At 46.7% G+C, this 23,064-nt stretch overlaps 2 protein-coding genes across 2 annotated transcripts; both read left to right on the top strand.

The window, feature by feature from the left end:
• The first annotated feature begins 735 nt into the window (after nucleotides 1-735).
• Nucleotides 736-6,442, top strand: COX6B1 (cytochrome c oxidase subunit 6B1). Its single transcript, XM_081019537.1, has 4 exons — nucleotides 736-887; nucleotides 4,772-4,887; nucleotides 5,430-5,530; nucleotides 6,213-6,442. Exons 2-4 carry the CDS (start codon nucleotides 4,782-4,784, stop codon nucleotides 6,264-6,266), a joined length of 261 nt encoding a protein of 86 aa, XP_080875663.1. The 5' UTR covers nucleotides 736-887; nucleotides 4,772-4,781; the 3' UTR covers nucleotides 6,267-6,442.
• Nucleotides 6,443-7,920: 1,478 nt separating this feature from the next.
• RBM42 (RNA binding motif protein 42) lies at nucleotides 7,921-18,816 on the top strand. Its single transcript, XM_081019009.1, has 10 exons — nucleotides 7,921-8,158; nucleotides 8,948-9,101; nucleotides 10,747-10,834; nucleotides 11,668-11,733; nucleotides 13,072-13,232; nucleotides 14,080-14,220; nucleotides 14,652-14,858; nucleotides 15,489-15,609; nucleotides 16,088-16,282; nucleotides 18,314-18,816. The coding sequence occupies exons 1-10, from the start codon at nucleotides 7,998-8,000 to the stop codon at nucleotides 18,424-18,426; spliced, it is 1,407 nt and encodes a 468-aa protein (XP_080875135.1). The 5' UTR covers nucleotides 7,921-7,997; the 3' UTR covers nucleotides 18,427-18,816.
• The last annotated feature ends 4,248 nt before the right edge of the window (nucleotides 18,817-23,064 follow it).

Genomic DNA, 23,064 nt, shown 5'->3' with positions numbered 1-23,064 from the left:
CCATTTGGGAGAGTCAAAATGGCTTCAGGATTGCTCTCTTGTACTACCTCAGACACGTGGTTTATATACTAATGTATGTGTTTGCCCTGCACATATAATGATAATTTATTCTATATTTGAGACCTTAGAATTTTTAAAAAATTATTTTATTAAAAGTTTTGATGATACAGAAAGTAAAAAGAAAATACGTAAACACACAAAAATAAACTGCTATTTACACAAACAAAAATCCTTCCCATCCCTGTGACCTTATAATTCTTATAACGCTATACAAGTTAGGTAGAGCCAGTCCTGGGGTCATGGGGACTGCCTGCCTTGTAATCAAAGAAATTTCTGTAAATACATTTCCCTAGAAATTTCTGCTTTTTGGACAGAACAGTGGGACATCCCAACACATGGGAGATGTCTTCTTCCTCTATGTCCTATCCTTGCAGCCCAATGTGATGCATGTTTACTCAGAAGTAACTCATTAAGTTGAATGCGAGCTACGTGCAGCAAAGGATCGCAGCCCTGCTGTCCCGTGGTAACAATCCAAAGCTAGATTTTTATTTTTGCTAAGCGCTAGAATTTTCAACTGACAAAAATCAAAGCCACGATATGATTTTCGGGGTGGGGTAAAGACAACGCGACTGTCCCGGAGCTCGTTCTCATTGCGCAGACTCGAAAGGGCCTGTAGGGGAAGAGCGCCCGCCTACCCGCCCGCCGCAAATCTTTCCTCGAACGGCAGCGAGCGCAGAGAAGGCTTGTCCATCACGCCGTTGCGCCCGCCTTTTCCTGTGCCGCTCTACAATCCCCGCTCTCGTTTGTTCCGGCACAGCCGCGGCCGGTCTACGGGTGAAAGTCACTTTGAGGGAAGAGCCTTGAGTGCCGCTGCTGCCGTTGCTGAGGTGCGAAGCGCGGAGGCCCGAGGGAGGTCGGGCCGGGAGGAGGAGGGGAAGCCGGAGCCCGGAGGGCTGGGCCCGGCCTTCTCTCGGTGACGGGCCGGGGTTTGGGTGCTGGTTGCCGGACTCCTTCCTTCCCTCCAGGGGAACCAGCCGACGGCGGCGCTCAGGGCCCAGAGGCTGGAGAGCGGGCGGGGTGGGGGAGCGGGGAGGGAGCAGGGAAGCCCCGGGTTCGAATCCCGCCAAGGAGGCTTTTCCAAGGCGCCTTTTCCAAGGCGCCCTTTTCTCGCCTCTCATCGTCCCCGTTCTGTAATACTGGGGCTTTAATTTTCCTCTGGGGTGGACAGGCTTCAGGCCTGGTGGGACCCGCTCTGCATTAATAATAATAATAATAATAATAATAATAATAATAATAAAAGTTATTATTTATACTCCGCCCATCTGGCTGGGTTTCCCCAGACACTCTGGGCGGCTTCCAACAAAATACTAAAATACAATAATTTAAGAAGACATGCGCTTAAAAGAGTGGATTCTGAGCCCAGGAATGCGATAAATCACACACACGTCCACTTCCGGGTGACTACAAACCCTACCCCAACCCCCACCTCCAGGAGCCTTAAATTATTTTAGCAATATATATTGGAGGGTGGGGAGACCAGAACACGCATGTATATATTTTGTTGTTGTCTGAAACAATTGGGGCAGGGCTCTTTGCTGAGGTATTTGAAATCATTCAGGGATGTGCTGCTCTTTACCCACCCTTGATCCTGCAGGTATTAAAATAGTAAGGGACCTCAAGCGTTCCATCTAGTCCAGCCTACTTCCGGGTGTGAGGGGACAGCCACTACTGCAGCATCCTTGATAGGTGGCAATCTAGCTTCTGCTTAAATCTCCTTCCATGGCAGGATGCTAAACAATCTGCACAAAATTAAGCACTCCCCCCATAATATTTAGTCTCCAGTTTCTTACACATAATTAGAACTTCATCTCCTACCTGCTGGAGCAACAGGAGATAGATTTGCCGCATGTGACAGCTGGTCAGATAGTTGAAGGCGACTGTTGTGCCACCTCTTAACTGTCTCTTTGACAGTCTAAATGTAACCGATGCTTATAATTATGTTTCAGAATTGTTGCAATGCAATAATACTCAGGTGGCTAAAAAATACGATTAAAAAAAAAGTTTTTTAAAAGATTATTTGTACAGTGGTGCCCCGCAAGACGAATGCCTCGCAAGACGGAAAACCCGCTAGACGAAAGGGTTTTCCGTTTTGGAGGTGCTTCGCAAAACAAATTTCCTATGGGCTTGCTTCGCAAGACGAAAATGTCTTGCGAGTTCCTGCGGGGTTTTTTTCCTTTCCCCCCCCCTTTTCCCCAAGCCGCTAAGCCGCTTATCAGCTGATCCGCTAAGCCGCTTAACAGCTGATCCCTTAAGCCACTAAGCCGCTTATCAGCTGAGCCGCTAAGCCGCTTATCAGCTGATCCACTAAGCCCGCTAAGCCGCTAATAGCCCTAATCCGCTAAACCGCTAATGGGCTTGCTTCGCAAGACGAAGAAACCACAAGACGAAGAGACTCGCGGAACGGATTCTTTTCGTCTTGCGAGGCACCACTGTAAATACTATGTTTCTTTTCATTAAATCTGAACATAAGCATATTGGACATACAGTTAATCTCCGAAGTGAATCAGAGCCCCTTATCATTGTGCTAAAGAAGGCCTTTCCATATTAATGAAGTTATGAATATAATGAACCTGTTATGAATATCTACACTCTTAAGTGCTTTACAGGTCTTAGGATTTAACTGCTGTTTAGGAAATATATGAAGAAGTCTCTGTGGGAAACTTTATTTAAATCAATGGTTTCAATTGCCTCCTTTCCTTTGCTGTCACCTTGATGTAATTCAAACATCATTGCTATTTATGTGTGAGATACTTTTGAGTACTTTCTAATGTATCATCATTTGTTGTATAGTACATGTCTTTTTATTTGTTGTTGGGTTGCAAGAGGCTTTGTGCAGGTGTGTTGAGCTAGCTTGTCATCATCCTCCTCCCTTTAGTCTTAGGAAGGCTGATGTACATTTTTTACTAGCGGTGAAATAATTTTAGCAGGGAGTGCTCCGGCGGGAAGGTAAATGGCGTTTCCGTGTGCTGCTCTGGTTTGCCAGAAGTGGCTTAGTCATGCTGGCCACATGACCCGGAAGCTGTATGCCGGCTCCCTCGGCCAATAAAGCGAGATGAGCACCACAACCCCAGAGTCGGTCACGACTAGACCTAATGGTCAGGGGTCCCTTTACCTTTACCTGCCCTTTCTGTCTGCATGCTTGGGCAAAAGCTCCCAGTGCTGAATTTCTGCCTGCTGCACAACTGCCGTAGGTGCAGCTGCATAGCTGAATGAGTATTGATGGTGGCATTTTTAGTGAAGCTCCAAAGAGCTCTTTCTCTATCCCACTGGCCAGGTAAGGTGACCAGGTGGAATGGAAAGCTTCTGAAATGGTGCAGGAGAGGAGACTTTGGTGGAGGCAGCTTTAATCAAACTTGCTGCAGAACTGACAGGTTGCACCTGCTGGAAGCCTCTCCTTATACAGTTACTGAAGTTACAGGAGTACTATTCTTGATTGCTTCTCGCCATCCTACCAAGAAGTAACTATTGCTACTTTGGTGCATCTGAGATCAGGGAGCAAGACTTTTTAGGTATGCTTGATAAACGTTTCAGGTATGCAGTCATCAGGAGTGGGAGCAGGGCTTTTGGTTGCATTAACTTCTTGTGCTGCAGATGTAATACTGGGAGCTGTCATCATGCCCAAGACAGCTCATAACATGAAAATATTTACATAATTAATACAAACTACAAACATAGTAATAAATAGTAAATAAAACAAGTCAAATAGTACACAACCAAACAGAACAATTGCCACATAAATCATATGATCTAAAAATAAAGATACAAGAAAATTAGTATCAGAAATAGCAATAAAACCCACTGAACAGTATTCCAAACCAAGAGTCTGCTCAGCAACCTCAGCTTTTGTAGCTGGAGTAAGCCAGGACCCCACCCTCCCAGGCCAGGTGGAAAAAAGCTAGCAGAGCAGGAAGCAGGTCTTCCAGAACTCACAACAGTGCAGGTGTGAAGAAATTTTGCCCCTTCAGATGTTGCTGAACCACAACTCCCATCAGCCCCAGCAAGCATCACCATTTGCCAGGGATGTAGTTCAACATCTGGAGGGCCAGAGGTTCCCTTATACCTGCTCTGCATACTATTACTCTCCTTCCAGCATGTTCACAGCAGTGTTGGGACTTGAAGCAATATCCTTCTGGCCTCTTATCAGGCAGATATTAGGTGATGGGGTTTTAATGTTGTAGATTTGTTAGGGGTTGGTGTACAGAGATAATACTGTGTTAATGTATTTATTTGCTGCGTGGATTGATAGGTATACGTGTGTATGCATGCTTGGTGGGCTGGGGTTAGAAAGCTAACAGTGCAAGTAGATAAATAGGTACCACTGTGGCGGAAAGGTAAACGGCATTTCTGTGCGCTCTGGTTTCCTTCACGGTGTTCCGTTGCACCAGAAGTGGTTTAGTCATGCTGGCCATATGACCTGGAAAGCTGTCTGTGGACAAACGCCGGCTCCCTCGGCCTGAAAGCGAGATGAGCGCCCCAACCCCATAGTCACCTTTGACTGGACTTAACTGTCCAGGGGTCCTTTACCTTTACCTTTTAAGCAGTGTTCTGCTCCCATGATCTGACTGTGCTGCCATCCAGTTGTTGGAATGCTCCCTGAAGATATAAATATCTTTGGGACACATAATCCCTTAACATGGGATATGGGTTCTGAGTGTTACTGCTGTGAAGCTTCTGGGTCTTTTCATATTGCTGATTTTATATATTCTTTCAGAGACGAAAACATGTCTGAAACCATAAAGGAAAAGCTGGAAAATTACCGAACGGCTCCGTTTGACAGCCGGTTCCCCAATCAAAACCAAACCCGGAACTGCTGGCAGAATTATCTTGGTGAGTATAATTTATTTATGTGAATTTTTGCATCCTTGGGTGAGTAATGAGAAACTAGGACTATTCATCATCTGACATCTGAGTTGCCAGAGAAGTAGAAAAAATGTAGTTGTCCTATTGTACCATGTCTGAACTTCCAAACTGTTGACTTTCACTATTGCAGGCAAGGTCCGTAGTGTACTGTACAAGTCTTCCTAAAAGTTTCAGGCTGCAGCACTTCTAGATCTGTGCATAAAATGAGGCAGTAAGTGGAAACAATAGGAAAATGCAACAGGTCAGACCATAATACTATCACTATAATATCCTTATTACAAGAATGTGCAAGTGTTTTGTATTCTTTTTTGTAAGTTGGGTAATCTGGGTACTTTCTATAGTAGAGGAGGAAAGAAAGATTAAATAACAATAAAATAAGCAGAGATAGGCAAAAATAATGTCTGATGCCACCTTGTGCAGAATACACCAACAGAGTCTTGTGAACAGTTTGGGATTTAAAAAGCTGCAGTGGTCATCTTCATAAGTCTGAAACATTTCTCTCTCCACAGATTTCCACCGCTGTGAGAAAGCCATGAATGCCAAGGGAGGAGACCCTTATGTCTGCCAGTGGTACAAAAGAGTGTACACGTCCCTTTGCCCCGTTTCTTGGGTATGTGAATGGAACTGACCAGGGTTAAGGAATGTGTATGTGAAAGAGAAATAGGTGTCAGGGTAAAGGATGGGCTTGGTGGGTGGTGTTTGGCATATTTCAGTGCTCTGTTATTTGACTGGAGGGGAGGTTCTGTGGACCATAGGCTGTGTTGGGTGAAGCCTCAGAGATGCAATAGACAGGTGCTTAATGTGTGTCAGAAAACTTCAATCTGCTCAAAATGATAATTCCTAAAACCTATTATTTTGCATAAAATTAATAATGTGAGCCTGATGTTCCATATTTTTAGCTGTATGTGGCAAACGAACAAGGAGGATATGCATTGATAAGTGATGGGTAATAAAAGAACATAACTGGAACTTCTACTATTTTTATTGTATTGCCTTGGGACCTTTTCATGGACAAATTGCAAGGTCAAAATTTTCTTAAATATGAGGATAAGCTAGATAGCTATGCAGGAAACATAAATATCACCTTGCGATATTTTGCAGGCAACTCCCACAAAACCCACCAAAGAAGACTATTATAATCTATAGTTATGAGGATTAAAAATGTGATTTAATTTTCTACAAAGAAAGCTGCAGAATTCCATGTGAGGAGGAGATCTGTAGTCTTAGTCACTTTGCCTCTGTACTAGCCCAGAAGATATGACTAATCAAAGAAGCCTATTGGTCTTTTGCAGGTCACTAGCTGGGATGAGCGCATAGAAGAGGGGACTTTTCCTGGCAAGATCTGATTGTCTTGCCCCTGCCAGTTGCTCCCTTTCTCATGACACTGCTGTGCTGCTGAGGTCCCCCCACCGAAATGCGGTGACTGAAGGATAGTCTGAAATAACGCTTTTTCTTGGTCATGCTGACTTGAGCGTCCAACATCATGTGAACAGTGCAAATTCTAATAAAAGGCATAAAAACATGTGGCTATGGTTTGTGTTAAGATCAGCGGATTACATGTGAATTTGTGGTAGTGTTGTCAATGACTGGGGTGCTTCTTATGTAGGATACACGATTCACATAATTTTCCACAGCACCCCTCCTTGCTTTGCCATAAACCACCACCCCTCCACTTCCACTTGATAAGCAGTCTGGAATACTTTTGCATATGGAATTTCCTACTTGCTTGTTAGATTGGAGGCTGATCTGGCTACAGCACAGTCAGCCTTCTCTTGCAGCTGGCCAGTTCCCACTTGGTGCTCATGATAAAAGAATGTTCCACAGGTTGTTTGGATATGTTGTAATAAGTTACTTAAGCAGATGACAAAAGTCCCTGAATTCTGTGCTCATGCAAGAGGCGGGAGCCTAGATAACACATTTTACAGAAGGGAGTTATTTTCCTGCTGGGCTTAAGGCCTGACTTCATCACTGCTGCTTTGGCATTGTAGCATAGGAGTCAACTCCTAGGGGCCAACGTCACTTTCGGCCCTCAATAAAATATTTGAGGGGGCCCAAGGCCCCCAAAGTTGATGGTCATTGCCAATTGTGCACTTGTGCCACATCTTGTGACTGATTATGCAGGGAGAGGCTTACCTGCCCCCCCCCCCCCATATTTTATTCAAGTTGGCATTCTTGCACTAAGGTAATATTTTTCTCCCACCGTGAGAAGCCCTTCACCTGGACAAAAGAAAAACATTAGGTGGTTGATTGCTAGGAAGCAAGCCCTACTCAGGGTGATTCAGATTGCTGTGTAAATATGTGTAGGGCTGCATTGCAAAGTGACAGACCTATTTACATTTACTATTGAACTCTGTGGATTTTGCTTCTGAATAAACACACAAGGTAAGAATGAAAGCCTTGGCCTTCAGGGCTGATTGCGGCCCTCCACACCTCACTTATCTGGCCCTTCGGATTCCTCTGGCCATTCCCCCTTTCCCTAGGCTGCATCTTTCACCATCCCTGAGTTTCCTCTGTGTGCTTCTGCCTGGCTGTGAGGTGCTCTTTCACTCTGATCATGCCTCTTGCTTCCCTGGATGGAGAGGTGAGTGGAAAAATTACAGCGCGATCCTATAAGTCCCACAGATTAATCGAGCAGGTTCCCCCTCTTCAGTTTCTTCCAACCAGGGGGCACCCAAGCCTCCCCCCTTCTGCTTAGCCCCGCCCAGCGTTCTGCGGGAAACGGAACGCGACGTGTCCATAGAGTTAGCAATTTCTCAGTCACACTGCTGCAGTCCTTAGCAGTATTTCCGGTCTTGACCTTATTTCCTCACTCCTAGCAAAAAAATAGGTTGCGGTCGAGTTTTCTCCAGAGAGAATGACAAGGAAAGAGATACACCGCCCTGCAACCATAGAGAGACGCAGCCTACGACAACGCTCTGCTTGTACCGGAAGTTCTATTTTTTTCTGCTACCGTCGACGAGGTGCGCCGGAAGTCTCCGGGACATCGTCATCATTACTGCGCCGGAAGTAGTCTCGGTGGACGGTGGTCCATCTAGCTGTAGGAGCGGTTGCTACCGACTTGGAAGAGAACTTGAGCCATGGCGGCTCCGGCGATTCCGCCCCCTCCGCCGCCGGGAGGGCCCCCCGGGGTGCCTGGAGGGGTGCCCGGGAAAGGGCCACCGGCGGCGGCCGCAGGAGGCGGCGGCGGCGCGAAGAGTGGAGAGGAGAGGCTGAAGGAAATGGAAGCCGAGATGGCCCTGTGAGTGAAGCAGGGAGGGCGCCCATGGAGGCTCTCATTGCGGGGCCCTGTGTTTGTGGGGGGCCAGAGAAGACCACTCAAAATGGTTTCATGGACGGAGGTGATGGGAGCTGGAAGTCTGGGGACACCTGGGAGATTTCAGGGGGCCCCTCCCTCCCTCCCTGTCTTACAACGTTGACAGTGAACACGCTGGAAAGAAAAGCGTTGCAGGTGCTAGGAAACGGGGCTGTGGCACCCAGGGCAGTGTTGGTAATGGGAGCTCCGAGTCTCCCTTGCGAGCTGGGATGCTTCCAGTTCAGAGCCCATCTTAGCCTTGTTCTCAGAGCTTAGGCAAACCATTCCCTTTTTTTGCCTCCTGATTTCAGTATGACGCAGAGCTGTTCTGAAGTGAATATTTCTCCAAACAGCCTGCTTTACAACTCTTGGTGTGGTTTGTCAATAGACTTTAAAACATTTAATGTTCTTGTCTGATGATGATGGTGACTATTATTTGGTATTTATATCATGCCTTAATAGAAGTTAAAGTAGTGTCCATGGCCCCCTTTCCCCTCATTTTCTCTCCTCAACAAACCTGCGAAATTGATTAGGATGAAAGGTGATGCAGGTTCCAGAGTGAGCTTTGTTGCTGGTGGGGTGGGATTTGAACTTGGCCTTTCGTGGTCCTCAGCATGGATATAATAAAAACAATCAAAATATCAAGCCAGTTGTTCAGATTAATAATGGAATGGTGTATGTGGAGCATTTGTATGGCAAAAGAATCATATAAATGCTATGGGTTTTTGTTTACAGGTTTGAGCAGGAGGTGCTGGGAGCTCCAGTATCCTTGCCTCCTGTTGCCCCTGTGGTAGAAGCTGTCCCAGTTGCCCTGGCAGTGCCAGCTGTGTCTGCAGTCCCCCCGGTCCCTGTCATCCGACCCATCATTGCCACCAACACCTACCAACAGGTGAGGAGTCTGCTTGAGACTTGCCTTTTGCAATGCAGGATGCTTGCTGGACTGCTTTGAGGGACAGGGCTGTGGCTCAATGGTAGAAAACATACTTTGCATGCAAAAGGTCCTAGGTTGAAATCCTAGCATCTCCAGTTGGGAATGGGGAAAAATCTCCTGCCTGAAACTCCAAAGAGCTGCTGCCCATGAGTACTGTATAGATAATGCTGAGCTAAATGGACCAGTGGTCTCACTCTATATAAAACAGTTCCAGGCTTTCAGTAGAAGCCTTGAAATCTGGTGCAGGTGAGGAAAGCTGGGCTTTGGGATTAGAGGTTCAGATTACACATTTGTAATTTTTAAAATATATTGGTGCTGTCACTTTTCCACTTTGGCTGAAGCAGTAGGTGTTGATTTAGGTTTTTTATTTTTTTAAACAAAGTAATAATAATAAAGTAGAAATAAAAATATGCACCCCCCAGACCATTCCATTATAACTATCCAACCTTCCAAAATTTCAACACCTCTTGCGATAGTTTGACTCCTTTCCATTTTAACAGCACAAATTCTACAAATATCTTCCATATCTCCTTAAAATCATTTCTCCTGCATATTCCCCGTCTTACCTTAATAGCACATGTTAATTTGTCATTAATTGCTATATCCCACACCTCTTTATACCATTTTTCCATTTTATATTCACCTTTCCCCTTGTTTATTTGTAGTATTTGTTGTTTTTCCCTTTCAAGTTCTTTTGCTTCAATTAAATCTAGTCTCCAACCCGGTATCAGGCTTCAGGCCTGGAGACCGGAAGTAAGAGTAATTAATTATATTCAATTATTTACTCCAAGATTTCCAAATATTTTATTGTCCTGGGTATTGATCCTTTCTTTTTTACTTCTACTATTTAAATGTAAGAGGTCCAATAATTTCTAACTGTCCATTTTTTTGTCTTCACAAGCCCTTTGCTTTAGATTCTTTTCCAGCCAATAAGTTTGACATCTGGCCCAGGGCTTGTGTCTAGCCCAGAAATTAAGTAGTAATGTTTATTATTTCACTACTCCAAATTACATTCCTGCTTGAAAAGTTCTTAAGGACTGACCTGTATTCTTTGCTTCGTAATACTTGTTCTTCAGAGTGAGAAATCCATCCTTTAAAATATTTTCTCTCAGAGCTCTCAGTTTCTGCTGCTTACTCCATGGCCAGCAGAGCCTGCTCCCCCTGCCCCGATTTAGGTTTTGATCAGTGTTTTGAAACAGTAGAATATTTCTTTTTAGCACATAGGTAATACAGTGTGGTGTCATTCTACAACAAATCATTTCTATAGCACTAACACTGTGTTTTTCTCTTCATTGCTACCTCACCCATTAGGTTGTGATGTGCAAGTCCTCTTTCAATCATGCCACTTTTATGTTCTATCCAGTACCTATCATGGTGCTGAGTGCAAGGCAGAATTGGCACACACCATGCAAGTTAGATAGGCATTTGATCTTCAGGAAACAAGGATTACAGATAGTGTAGGGTTTTGGTCTGATGCAGCAGAGCTGCCCTTAGGAAGCTGGGGTGAGGAGGATGAATGTGTGAATACTAAACTTTCGTACTTGACTGTTCATCTTACTTCGCTGACATCTGTTCTTGCCATTTGTTTCTTTTTTTCTTCCAGGTCCAGCAGAGTCTCGAAGCCCGAGCAGCAGCGGCAGCCACAGTGGTGGCCCCCATCGTGGCTCCTCCAGTGCCATTTGTGGGCCCAGGTATATAGCCAGTGCCTTTGTAATTCTATTATTACCTGAGGGATGCGAAGCCTGTGTCCCTCTAGTTGTTGGACTCCCAGCTTTCATCGGCCTCAGCCACCATGGTTGGGGCTGGTGGAAGTTGTGATCCAGTGACCTCTGTAGGGTCACAGGTTCCCCACCACAACTGCAGTTATGTCAGATATTAAGTTGTGTCCCACCCAAAATGCTTAAGAGAATAACCAAGCAATTAAAACAGATTAATAAATTGTTAGGGCGCTAAGATCACATCAGCAGAGGAATGAGAAAGCTGTGGCCCTCCAGCTATTGCTGAACTACATTTACCATCATTCCTGGCCTTTGACCATGTTGATTGGTGCTGATGGAGTTGAAAGTCCAGCATCTGGAGAGCCACAGGCTCCCCATCTCAACTAAACCGAAAGAGCTAGGAATAAAACATTCAAGAACCTACAGGTCATAGGCCTGAAAGAAGAAATAAGTTTTCAGCTAGCTTCAGAAGAGCAAGAGGGAAGTGTTCAAAGAGAAATTCATACTTTGTTGACCCTGCAATAGAGTTCTTTTAAGTGTTTCCTCCAATCACACCTCATATGGAGACAGGGCATGCAGAAAGGGACTCTCCAGCTGACCTTAGTGGCCAGGCAGGCTCATATTGGAGAAGACGATCCCTTCAAGTATACTGGTTGTCAGTCATTTAGGTTTTAAAGGCTAATTGCCAGCACTGTGAATTCAGCCTAGAAACTGCAAAGTTGATATAAAAGAGCCGAGATTGCAAAGATTGTGAAATGGGCTTTGTATGTCCAAGGGCCTTGAAATCCATTCTCTCCCCCCCCCAGCTGTCCCCCCGCAACGGCCCCCCATCCTCCGGCCGACCTTTGTGCCTCATGTTCTGCAGAGATCCGGTAAGATGTCTTTTTTATTATTTGTTGGTTGGGTTCACCGTTTTGCAAGGAACATGGAGTGGGAGGTTTGGTGGGATTCTGTGGAGGCAGATAGGAAGCCATGATTCAGTGGGAGTGCACATGATTTGTATGGATGAAGGTTCAGGTTCAATCCCCGGGTTGAGGATATTGAGTAGCTGGGAACAGCCTCTGCTTTGAAGCTGATGGCAAGGTGCTGGTGGTCAGGATTAGTCTGATTCACTATAGGTCTTCTTATTAAGAGTAGGGATGGGGAATCTTTGTGCTTCCTGAAGTTGTTGGACTGCAGCTCATGTCATCCTTTACCGTTGAGCATGCTGGCTGGGCTGTTGGGAGTTAAAGTCCAACAGCATCTGGAGAGCCAGTTTCCCCATCCTTGATGTAATGTATCTTCTTCCTATTCAGCACAGACGTAGGCTTTCTTTCACCGATCCTCTTCCTGTGACTCTTCCTGATAAGCAGGTTTATCTTAAAAAGAAAAATCCATTGGGTTTCTAGCCATGTTTCCATTATAGCACAAGGTATGGGTGGCTTTAAAGAGTGTTAGCCTTCTTCCCCATGGATTTTCTATTGATGGCTGCTAGGAACGATGGCCGTGTCCACTGTTTGAGACAGTATGCCTATGAATGCCAGTTGCTGGGAACCAGAAATTTGAAGAGTGCTGTCACTCTCAGGTTCTTCTTGTGGGCTTCCCATAGATATCTGGTTGGCCACTAGGAGAACAGAATGTTGGACTAGATGGGCCTTTGGTGTGGTGTGCGTATTGTGCCTCACGGCATTTGCACAGAAGTTGGGAAGAGGCCTGAACGCACATCACTCCATACCCTGTTGTCTCTGGGGCTCTCAGGGAATCCAGAGGCGTTTTGGGGTTCAGCTGACTTTGAAGGAAAAACCAATAATTTCTTCCCCTTTGAGCCACAGCGTATTTTATTTATTTTTTAATTTCTATACTGCTTTATATTTTTAATAAAAACCTCAAAGCGGTGTACAGCATATTAAATCAATAAATCAATAAAATAATAGCCGGGCGATGTTCCTCCGGCCTCATGAGGAGCCTCTTCAGTAGGGCTGGTGAATCTGGGCCTCGCCCCCTAGGCCAGGTGGAAAGGGCCTTGCAGGGAGCGTATAAACCAGTCAATGAATGGAAAGTATGTTTTTCTGAATGCAAAGATTTTTAATTACATTTCTAAGCTGCCCAGCCAAGGGTATAGAAACTGAAAACAGAAAGCACCAGAAATATTTTTAGATGCCTTTATTGGTCAGTGTGCTGAGTGTTGCCTAACACTGATTTCTAATTATTACTGCATTTTCTTTTTGCAGGTGGCCCTCGTCCTCTGCCAATGCGCCCTCCTCATCACCAGTCTATGGTGGGTCCCCCCATGTCAGGCCCCCAGGGCCCCCCAATGCTTATGGGCCCCCCAATGCAGAGAGCACCTGGCCCGCCCCTAGGGGGCATAGGGCCCATGAGATCTGGTCCCCCGGTGAGTTTCTTTTTCTTTGGTGAGAGGGCAGGGATGGTATCTGTTTTTCCGGTTTTTGAGGCTGCTCTCTGCTTCTGTGCCAGAGTTCACTCAGAGGGGAATAGATTGGGACATGCCAGTGGAGACCAAAGGGGAATACATGGGGCTATTGGGAAAGAAGCAGGAGGGAACTGCCCTCTCTTTAGCCCAGTGTTTCTTAAACTTGGGTCTCCAGCTGGTATTGGTCTACAACTCCCATCATCCCTAGCTAGCAGAACCAGAATCAGGTATGATGGGTGTTGTAATCCAACAACAGGTGGGGACCCAGGTTTGAGAAACCCTGCTATTCTAGAAGTCTGATTCAGAACTATTATCAAGCAACAGGATGTGCCCAACGGGGGCAGGTGACTGGGGATGAGAGCTGGAGATCAACCTTTATTATGTAGCCAGACTGGAAACGAACAGCTTGAGTATTTGGCGCTATGTGACTTAGCTGCCTCTGTGCTGTAAAACCCATGACTTGCCTTACTCCTGTTGAACCTTCACAAGCATGTACAAGGGGAAAGCTTTATGGGAGTGGCTGGTGTTCGTTTTTATTTACTGCCCCCCCACACTTCAGTCAAAACAGGCTCCCAGATCACTAGTAAAACAGGGTAGTCCCTATCCTTAAGTTTGAAGTCTAAAGATACAAGGTATGAAAGAAAGATGCATTAGGAAGTGGAAAGAAATAAACAAACTTGGGCGCGAGCTCTCAAGTAACAGAGACTTGTAGGTTCAAAGTGGGATGGGGACTTGATCAGCCTCATACTTTGGATATTAGCGTTGAACTTGCAAAACTGACACTGATTGCTGCCTGCTTTTTGGCTAGGTTGGGCCAGGGATCCCCGTCGGTCCTCTCGCGCCGCTGGTGCCTGTTCCTCGACCCGTGGTGGTGCCCCCCAAAGTGAACCCCACTGTCATCCAGGCCGCTCCCACAGTGTATTCTGCCCCGCCAGTGAAGAAGCAAGAGGTTAGTAGTGAGCATGCCGAATAAAGGCCACATTATTTTTTATTATTACTGTTTATTGCATTTGTATCCCATCTTTTTCCCCCAAGGAGCTCAAGCACGTGGTTCTCCCCTTATCCATTTTATCCCTGCAACAACCCTGTGTGGTAGGTTGGGCTGAGACAGTTACTGACCAAGGTCACCCAGTGAGCATTATGGCTGAGGGGGATTTGCTTCCTGGGTCCTAGTCCGACGCTTTAGCCACTACACACACAGTTTAATTCCCCCAAGTGTCCAGTGGGTGGATCCTTTCTGACACCGTGCGGGAAGTTGTTGAACTGCACCACTTAAGATTACCTTTGCCAGGCAATTCCGGCAAGGTGGAGGCATCTGAAAAAAGGCCTCCGATGTGTACTACAGCGGTGACATCACAGCCCTTCCTCTTCCTTCTGCAGGAAGAGCATCGGGAGCCCCCGCCCCCTGTGGTGGAGGAGAAGGAGCCGGTTGGGATGGAGGAGCCTGTGATAGGTCCAAGTATGCCGGAGGCGGAGCCCGTTCCAATGGTGGATGTAAGGAGCCTGCAGCCACTACGTGGGCACGAGCAGCCACCCGCGCGGGGGAAGCGATCCCGGGGGCCCGATGCTGGATTTGTACCTGTCGAGGTAAGGAGCAGTGGTGGCTTCCCACTAGAAATGGGCAGAAACTGGTGGGGAAGTGAGGTGAGATACCTCTGCAGCAGAAGTTGCTCCCACTTACAGTCACCACACAGAGGCAGCTTAAGATCCAAAACAGTTTACTGCTGTAGAAGATAAGGCTTCAGTAAAGCAGCTCCAGATGTTGATATATACATACAGCTTGTATGTAGACTTCTTATTCCACCAGGTATATACATACAAGTGCAAAATATTTCTATATTCAAGATATAACACAGACTCCAACTCATGGACAGACTCACGGGCTGACACACTACAGTAGAAGACCCGGCCACCATGAGCTGACATGCTCATGGTATGGTAACTGGGCTGTTACCATAGCAACAGGCTTGACTGACCTTGTACCTGTTGGCTTATCTCATACATGGGTGATTTATGCTCATGAAGGAAATTAGCTCCTTCCTCCATGTCCAGTTCCTCCAACAGGGTAAATGAGACTGTGAGGGGGAAGAGAGTCTGGTTCAGTCAACCCACCTACTCGGAGGTCACCAGGCTAGAAACAAATTTCCATTTGAAACAAATTCTTGAAGTGGTCTTTTGCCTAATCAGCACATTCTCTCTCTTCCCATCCCCGGCCAGCCTGTTGTAGAGAGCACACCAGAGGACAAGAAGAAAATGAAGCAGGAAAAGCTCAAGCGCTGCATCCGCACAGCTGCTGGGACATGCTGGGAGGACCCCAGCTTACTTGAATGGGATTCTGGTGAGTGTCCGTCGTCACATGAGTTGGTGAACAGTCAAAAATACTGGCAAGAATCCTCATTGCAAGGGACTGTTCCCTCAAGCTTGGGGTTAGTTGACATCAGTGGCTGACAATAAATTCTTTCATATTTAAACTTACGTTTGAAATAAATGTTAATTCAAGGTTAATAAACTTCATCAAGCCAAACTTGACTTTTGAGACTTGGATAATAAACTATTAAAATTAGACAGGTTTGGGGGAAATAACACACAATTTTGCTGCTGTTTGAAGGCCGAGGAGTCACAGAAGACACTGACGACAAGTTGACTACATTGACTGCTGCAAATCATCCTGCTTTCCTTTTGCCCACATACTTTGCCATCTTGAGGGCCAGAAACTTGTTATGTCAGGAAAGGACAAGAACAAATTGTCAAAAGGGCCAATTGCCCAGTCTCATGTCTTGTGCTCTTCCTCCCTTCCTCTGTCGCCCCCCCCCCAGATGATTTCCGGATCTTCTGTGGCGACCTGGGCAATGAAGTGAACGACGACATCCTTGCACGCGCTTTCAGCCGCTACCCCTCCTTCCTGAAGGCCAAGGTCATCCGGGACAAGCGCACCGGCAAGACAAAAGGCTATGGCTTTGTCAGCTTCAAGGACCCAAACGACTATGTCCGTGCCATGCGGGAGATGAATGGTGAGACGCTGCCTGAGCTGCGGACCCAGTTCATGGGAGCCGAATCCTAGATTTCTGAGGGTTGGGGTGCCTGATCCCTGTTGGGCGGGGGGGTGGGGAGAGCTAGGAGCTGTACAGGGTCTGGAATTGCTCACTCCCAGTGGAGCCCCTGCTCTGCTGAAGTGGGGAAAGATCATGGGTCAGGGGCAGAGCATGCACTTCTCATGAAGACAGTCCCAAGTTCAGTTCCTGCCATTTCCGGGATCAAGTAGCAGGCAATGAGAAGAACCTTTGCTTGAGACCATGGAGCACTGCTGCCAGGCGGAGTAGATAGAACTAGACTAGACAAACCCAGTACAGTGGTGCCCCGCAAGACGAATGCCTCACAAGACGGAAAACCCGCTAGACGAAAGGGTTTTCCGTTTTTGAGTTGCTTCGTAGGATGAATTTCCCTATGGGCTTGCTTCGCAAGACGAAAATGTCTTGCGAGTCTTGAGATTTTTTTTCGCTCCCCCCCCCTTTATCTAAGCTGCTAAGCCTTTAATAGCCTTTTAGCAGCTAATCCGCTAAGCCGATAAGCCTTTAATAGCCGCTAAACCGCTAATAGCACTAATCCGCTAAGCCGCTAATAGGGTTGCTTCGCAAGACGAAGAAACCGCTAGACGAAGACACTCGCGGAACGGATTAATTTCGTCTTGCGAGGCACCACTGTACAGTGGTCCCTTTGTTCTCAAACTTAATCCATTTTGGAAGTCCGTTCCAAAACCAAGGCACGTTTTCCCATAGAAAATAATGCAAAATGGATTAAACCGTTGCAGACTTTAAAAAACAACCCCTAAAAGAGCAATTTAACATGAATTTTACTATCTAACGAGACCATTGATCCATAAAATGAAAGCAATAAACAATGGACTGCAGTCACACAATCAATCAATCAATCAATTACTCAGTAGGTGAACTGGGTTCTACGCAGTCACAAAAACAAAACAAAAAGCTGCAAAAACAAAAACACAAAATAAATAGCAAAAACAGACAGACCTCAAAACTGAAGCGTGGCACTCAAAACGGAACATGTTTGGCTTCCGAAAAAAGTTCACAAACCAGAACACTTACTTCCAGGTTTGCAGTGTTTGGGTTCTAAGTTGATTGAGTACCAAAGCCTTTGAGAACGAAGGTACCACTGTAGTTTGTATCAGGCAGCTTCCTGTATTTAAGGCAGCAATATGTCTACTTGTTTTCTGAATCTTTCGAACGTTCAATACTACACGGAAATGGCCAGCTCCTCACCTGCTAGCACTCTTGTGCTGGATCTTGAAGGCCCTCATAGCATCTTCAAAGCTGCTGCTTATTATTACTATTTACTGCCTAAGGACCCAGGGCAGGTTATAACAATTTGAAGTGCAACATTAAAAACATTATAATCACAAGTGTAGGGTGAGTCCTAAAACACTGCATCTCGGGTGTCAAAGGACAAGGTAAAAGAGGTGCGTCTTCAGCATATGATGGAAACTGTAGGGAAGGTGTCAGATGCACCTCCCTGGGGAGGGAGTTCCACAGACTAAGAGCTGCCACAAAGAATGCCTTTTCCTGGGCTGCAGCCACTGAGCTTTTGAAAGTGATGGAACTATCGAGAGGGCTCACTCTGCTGATGTTCAACACCTGAAAGGATCTGTAAGATGACATACATCTCGATGAGGGAGCAGGCCAAGGCTGTCTGGAAACGTGTATACCTCTAATCTGGTGTATATTTCGAGGAGTGTGACTGACTTCAGATGCTCCTGCTTGGGGAAGTCTCTATGGTTGCTCAATTCCCACATTAGTTGTCTTGTTTGATGACGTAACTGGAGGCCATTGGCACAACGTATTACGTTGAAGCCCTGGGGTGTCAGCCAGTGAATTAACCGAGAGCAGCTTGGGAAACAGCTCCACGTTTCTCCAGCCACACAAGGTGAGCTGGCTTGGACAGGACAGTCTCACTGAACCTTCCTTCCTCTCTCTCTGCCTCCCCCCCCCACAATCTCCCCCCTGCCCTTTCTCGTGTGTCTGCGGCAGGAAAGTACGTCGGCAGCCGGCCCATCAAGCTGCGCAAAAGCATGTGGAAAGATCGCAATATTGACGTGGTGCGCAAGAAACAGAAGGAGAAGAAGAAGTTGGGGCTGAGGTAACGAGGTGCAGGATGCCGTTGTCTGCTGTTCACCCATGAGCCCCTTGAAGCAAGGAATTGTCTGTAGGCCTGTTCGATCCTGCCCTCTGCTGGAGAAGAAGCAGACCGCAGGAAGAAGCTGACGGCAGGAGACCGGAAGTGCTTTGTTACTCCATCAGTCCAAGGCCTCTTCCGTGTAGAAGATACGTGTGTGTTCTCTCTTTGTCATACACAGACAAACCCTTCCCCATTAGCTCTGCAGTCTAATAGCAGCTTTGTGGGTTCGATGCTGAGGAGTCGCAACCTACAAACTCAGCTGGGGGATAGTTTGTGCGTAATGACAACTTCCGCGGACAAAAGTCTTCTTACCCAATAAAGTTGTGTGTATCTTTTTTTTTTCTTACTACATCCATTCAGCTTGTCTTCTGTGTAGTTATTCCCTTGCTAGTTTCCCTCTGGCCAATATGACCTATTGTGGGTCCCCCACTTTTTTTACTTTTTTAAAAGACAGATGCTGGAGTTTGTGCCCCTCTGGGCTGCTGGACTGCATCTTCCCAGACTATTGGCCAGGGCTGGTACGAGTTGGAGGCCACCTGGTTCCCCATCCCTGGGCTAAATGGCCATCTGCCACATTCTTGGCTCTAGACAGTTCCTTCTGTTGTGGTGCCCCTTCTGGAAGGAGAGTGCCTTCCTTTCCTGGTTGATAAAGCTTCTTTCTCTTCCATAAAGCTCTAACCCCATGTTGGTTCTAGATAGGACAGAGCAGCCCCCAAGAGATTGCCTTGAGTCTGTGATACCAGCGGCTGAATCTTGTAGCCAGACTGGGCCTTGTGAGACCCTGAAAAGCCACATGTAGGGTTAACGTGATTCCTGTGATGCGGTTGCTCAAAAGGAACCATTGTGGTCCTGGAAAGTGGGTTGTTATTGTTTCGTTTAGATTTTATCCAAAAGGGTTGACTTACAGGCAAAGTGTTTAGAGGTTAATATCTCCCTCTTACTTGATTTAACATTTAGCTTTCCATCCCTATTCTTCTCCAAGCCCCAAGGTACCTCCTTTTCCCTCCAAGCAAAGCCCTCGTCAAAGTCCTAGGAAAGCAGCCTTCTTCCAGGTAAACCTGTTTGCTTCTACTCTGACTGGCAGCTTCTCTCCTTTTTAAGGAAATTATTTTCTAGCTGTTCTAGGAAATGCTGAGGTTTCTTGGAAGCTTATCAGAGGAAATTGGGGTGGGAGGGGCGTGGAACTATCGTTCAGTGTCGGAGTGCATGCTTTGCATAGGAACCTAATCAAGCCCTGCTGGGTCGTCTAGTCCAGCAATCTGTTCTCACAGTAACCAACCAGTTGCCCACTGGAAATCTGCATGGAGAGCCTGATCCTCAATGGCAATCTGGTCTGATTCCTAGTAGCTACTATTCAGAAGCATACAGCCCCCAGCAGAGGAGGTAGAACAGAGCTATCTGGTTTAGTAGTTGCCAGACGGCTTGTTGTTGCTGTTTAGTCGTGTCCGACTCTTCGTGACCCCATGGACCAGAGCACACCAGGCACTCCTGTCTTCCACTGCCTCCCGCAGTTTGGTCAAACTCATGATGGTCAAACTTCGAGAACACTGTCCAACCATCTCGTCCTCTGTCGTCCCCTTTTCCTTGTGCCCTCCATCTTTCCCAACATCAGGGTCTTTTCCAGGGAGTCTTCTCCTCTCATGAGGTGGCCAAAGTATTGGAGCCTCAGCTTCAGGATCTGTCCTTCCAGTGAGCACTCAGGGCTGATTTCCTTAAGAATGGATACGTTTGATCTTCTTGCAGTCCATGGGACTCTCAAGAGTCTCCTCCAGCACCATAATTCAAAAGCATCCATTCTTCAGCGATCAGCCTTCTCGATGGTCCAGCTTTCACTTCCATACATCACCACTGGGAAAACCATAGCTTTAACTATACGCACCTTTGTTGGCAAGAAGGCTTATCCTCCATTAATTTGTCTGGTTTTCTAAGGCCACCTAAATCAGTGGCCGCCACTGCCTCTTAAAGTGGTCTGCAGAAAGTCGCAATATCAACCTCTGGCATCTCATTAAAAAGATGGGGTGCAGTGAAACATTCAGCCTAAGACAGTCCTGCGAGGCTGCTGCCAGTCAGAGTTGACATTACTGGGTTAAATGGCCAAATAGCATGACCTCTTCCTAAGACCAGCCTTCTACTCATTGGTGCTGTGGGTGTGCCAATTTCCGTAAACCAGGAGAGGGGAACCTGTTACGTTGGCCTCATTTCCTACCAGTTGGGCTGCGCACCTCTTCTCTCACCCACGCCAGACATAAATTGGTGCTTCTACCGTTCCTTTCATGCTTCTGGGGAAATAGTGCAAGGGTTTCTTATGAGAGAGTTTTCCTGGCTTCTTAAAGGCTTTGGGCTGGGCACTGAAGAGAAAAGGAATTGCCCTCTCCACAAGCAACAGCAAGAGAAGGGTACCTGTAGAGGCACATGCATTTCCCACTTGGAGTTAGGAATATCTACTTTTATTTTATTTTTTGCAAGCAGAGGGGAGCAGAACCAGGGAAGTGAAGGAGCCTCTTCTGTCATCCACCCCCCTTGTGTTATTGCATGGCCCATCTGCTTCGTAACCCCCATTGTTCTGGCCGTGCATGTCCTAGACAAGCTGTCTGCATTGTCCTGGGGCCGGACAAACAGGAAAAGCAGCCGTGGATTTGGGCACGAGAGCAGGAAGCAGATGGGAGCAGTGGAGGAAGGTGGGTGCTTTGACCCCTGCAGGGGTGGAGGCTGCTGGGCAGACGGCAGCTGTAGAGGTGGGACAAGGCTCTGCTCTGCTCCCTTGATTAAATAAGAGAAACGGGGGGGGGGGGGAGAGAGAGAAGAGAGGGAAAGATGCTGAGGGGCCTCTGTTGGGAAAAGGATCTGGAACTCCTGCAGGAAACCCTGGGATTTAGGGGGAGTCCATGTCAGGGAGAGAAAGTGGGGGATATAAATAAATATATAATAATAGCAACTCAGGAGGGGGAAAACTACAGGCTTTGGGGGTTTCCGTTGCTGTTTTTTAAACCAGACCACCAAAATGGCCTTTGAGGGTTTTGTAGAGCCGTGTGCACATACCAGTTCAGCTCTACAGCTCAGGAATTGCATGCACCCGACTCTAAAAGTGGACAACAGAGCTCCACAGAGGTGATCTTATTTCAGAGTGGAGGAAAATGGAACTCAAAAGCATAGTTCAAGGTTTTTGTGTGAATTTCTTTTCACATGCAACTTTTAAACTATTGGTGTTGAGAATTCCATTCCTCCTCAGCTGCAGTTGTGTGGGATTGTTATATGTCACATGTCTGTTTACATTCCAGCACTGGAGTCTTGTGTGAGGAAATTGAGATACGTTGGTTGTTTCCACTCTGTATAGCTTTTGCTTTTGCAGTTCTCTTTCCGAGGAAGAAAGACAGAGAGAGCTGAGGCGGTTTCAGCCAGGCTCACAGGCAGGGACAATGCAGCTTGTTTGTGTCACTCAGCTGGGGGGAGGGGAAGTCCCCCCCCCCCAGCTGAGATAGCCCCGGTGCTCACAATACATATTGATATATTGCCCAGGCCTACTCAAGACCCATCAAATCCAGAAAGTTTCACCTACAGCACATCTTTTAATACACTGAGGACTAATAATACAGGAGCGCTACAGAACAGAAATTGTATTACGGAGGGAGATGTGTTTATGCGAATGAGTGGAATCCATCATCTTTGCAGTGGGACAGTACTTAAAAGGAGCTTCAGGATGTTGTTTTGTGGGTGACAGACACACAAGAGGAAGAGCAGTGGTTCTCCAAAACCCATATATTCAGGATTCTGGTTGCTGCTACTCAAGATGGACTGATGGGATCCGTATGGAGGAGGAGGAGGAGTTTGGATTTGATATCCCGCTTTATCACTACCCTAAGGAGTCTCAAAGCAGCTAACAATCTCCTTTCCCTTCCTCCCCCACAACAAACCGTGAGGTGAGTGAGGCTGAGAGACTACAGAGAAGTGTGACTAGCCCAAGGTCACCCAGCAGCTGCATGTGGAGGAGCGGGGAAGCGAACCCGGTTCAACAGATTAACCACTACACCACACTGACTCTCTGTGTATGGCCAGGGCAACTTGTTTCCTGCAATTGTAGTCCTCTTAAACCTCTCTAATAAGATGTTCCTTGTCTCTCGAGGCCTTCCTGGTGCTGAACTACCTGGTGGCAGGCTGGGAAGTTCCAGGAGTTGAGGGAGAGTTGCGTACAGGAGACAGAGAATTTTGAATAAGATGCTGCTGTTACTGCTACTCAGTTCCATAGCTAGGAAGTGCGAGAGGCATTGCCGGAGAAGATGGTTCAAACTGGTAGCTGTCCTCAGCATTTTGCCTTTCAGCAGCCTCCGTTCTCATCCAACGTGTGCCGTAAAGGTGTACTCTGAGTCATATAGGCACTTAAAGGTGGTGGCGAAGGTGAAGTCCGGATGTGACCTAAATTATGCAAGTGGGCGACATCTGCATCTCTTTGCCTATGCTGCAAGCTCTTCTGTCTCTGCCACTGTGGAGCCGGACCCAAGGGGGTTGCTGCAACAACTAAGTGATACTCGAAAGGAGACCCATTGAAATCAACGGTCACCCAAGTCCATTGATTTCTGCAGGTCGTCTTATGAGAGCACGATTTAGT

This window comes from Podarcis pityusensis (genome assembly GCF_964106645.2).
Source record: "Podarcis pityusensis genome assembly, chromosome: 8".
NCBI classification, from domain to species: domain Eukaryota; kingdom Metazoa; phylum Chordata; class Lepidosauria; order Squamata; family Lacertidae; genus Podarcis; species Podarcis pityusensis.
The sequence above is the reverse complement of the archived record's forward strand: the minus strand, read 5'-3'. Positions and strand labels throughout refer to the sequence as shown.

Bases quoted from the DNA above. Each gene is read 5' to 3' on its own strand.
- COX6B1 (XM_081019537.1), top strand. From the start codon at position 4,782: ATGTCTGAAACCATAAAGGAAAAGCTGGAAAATTACCGAACGGCTCCG. The intron at 4,888-5,429 runs GTGAGTATAATT...CTCTCTCCACAG, and splicing joins CTGCTGGCAGAATTATCTTG to ATTTCCACCGCTGTGAGAAA. The intron at 5,531-6,212 runs GTATGTGAATGG...GGTCTTTTGCAG, and splicing joins CCCTTTGCCCCGTTTCTTGG to GTCACTAGCTGGGATGAGCG.
- RBM42 (XM_081019009.1), top strand. From the start codon at position 7,998: ATGGCGGCTCCGGCGATTCCGCCCCCTCCGCCGCCGGGAGGGCCCCCC. The intron at 11,734-13,071 runs GTAAGATGTCTT...TTCTTTTTGCAG, and splicing joins TCATGTTCTGCAGAGATCCG to GTGGCCCTCGTCCTCTGCCA. The intron at 13,233-14,079 runs GTGAGTTTCTTT...CTTTTTGGCTAG, and splicing joins CCATGAGATCTGGTCCCCCG to GTTGGGCCAGGGATCCCCGT.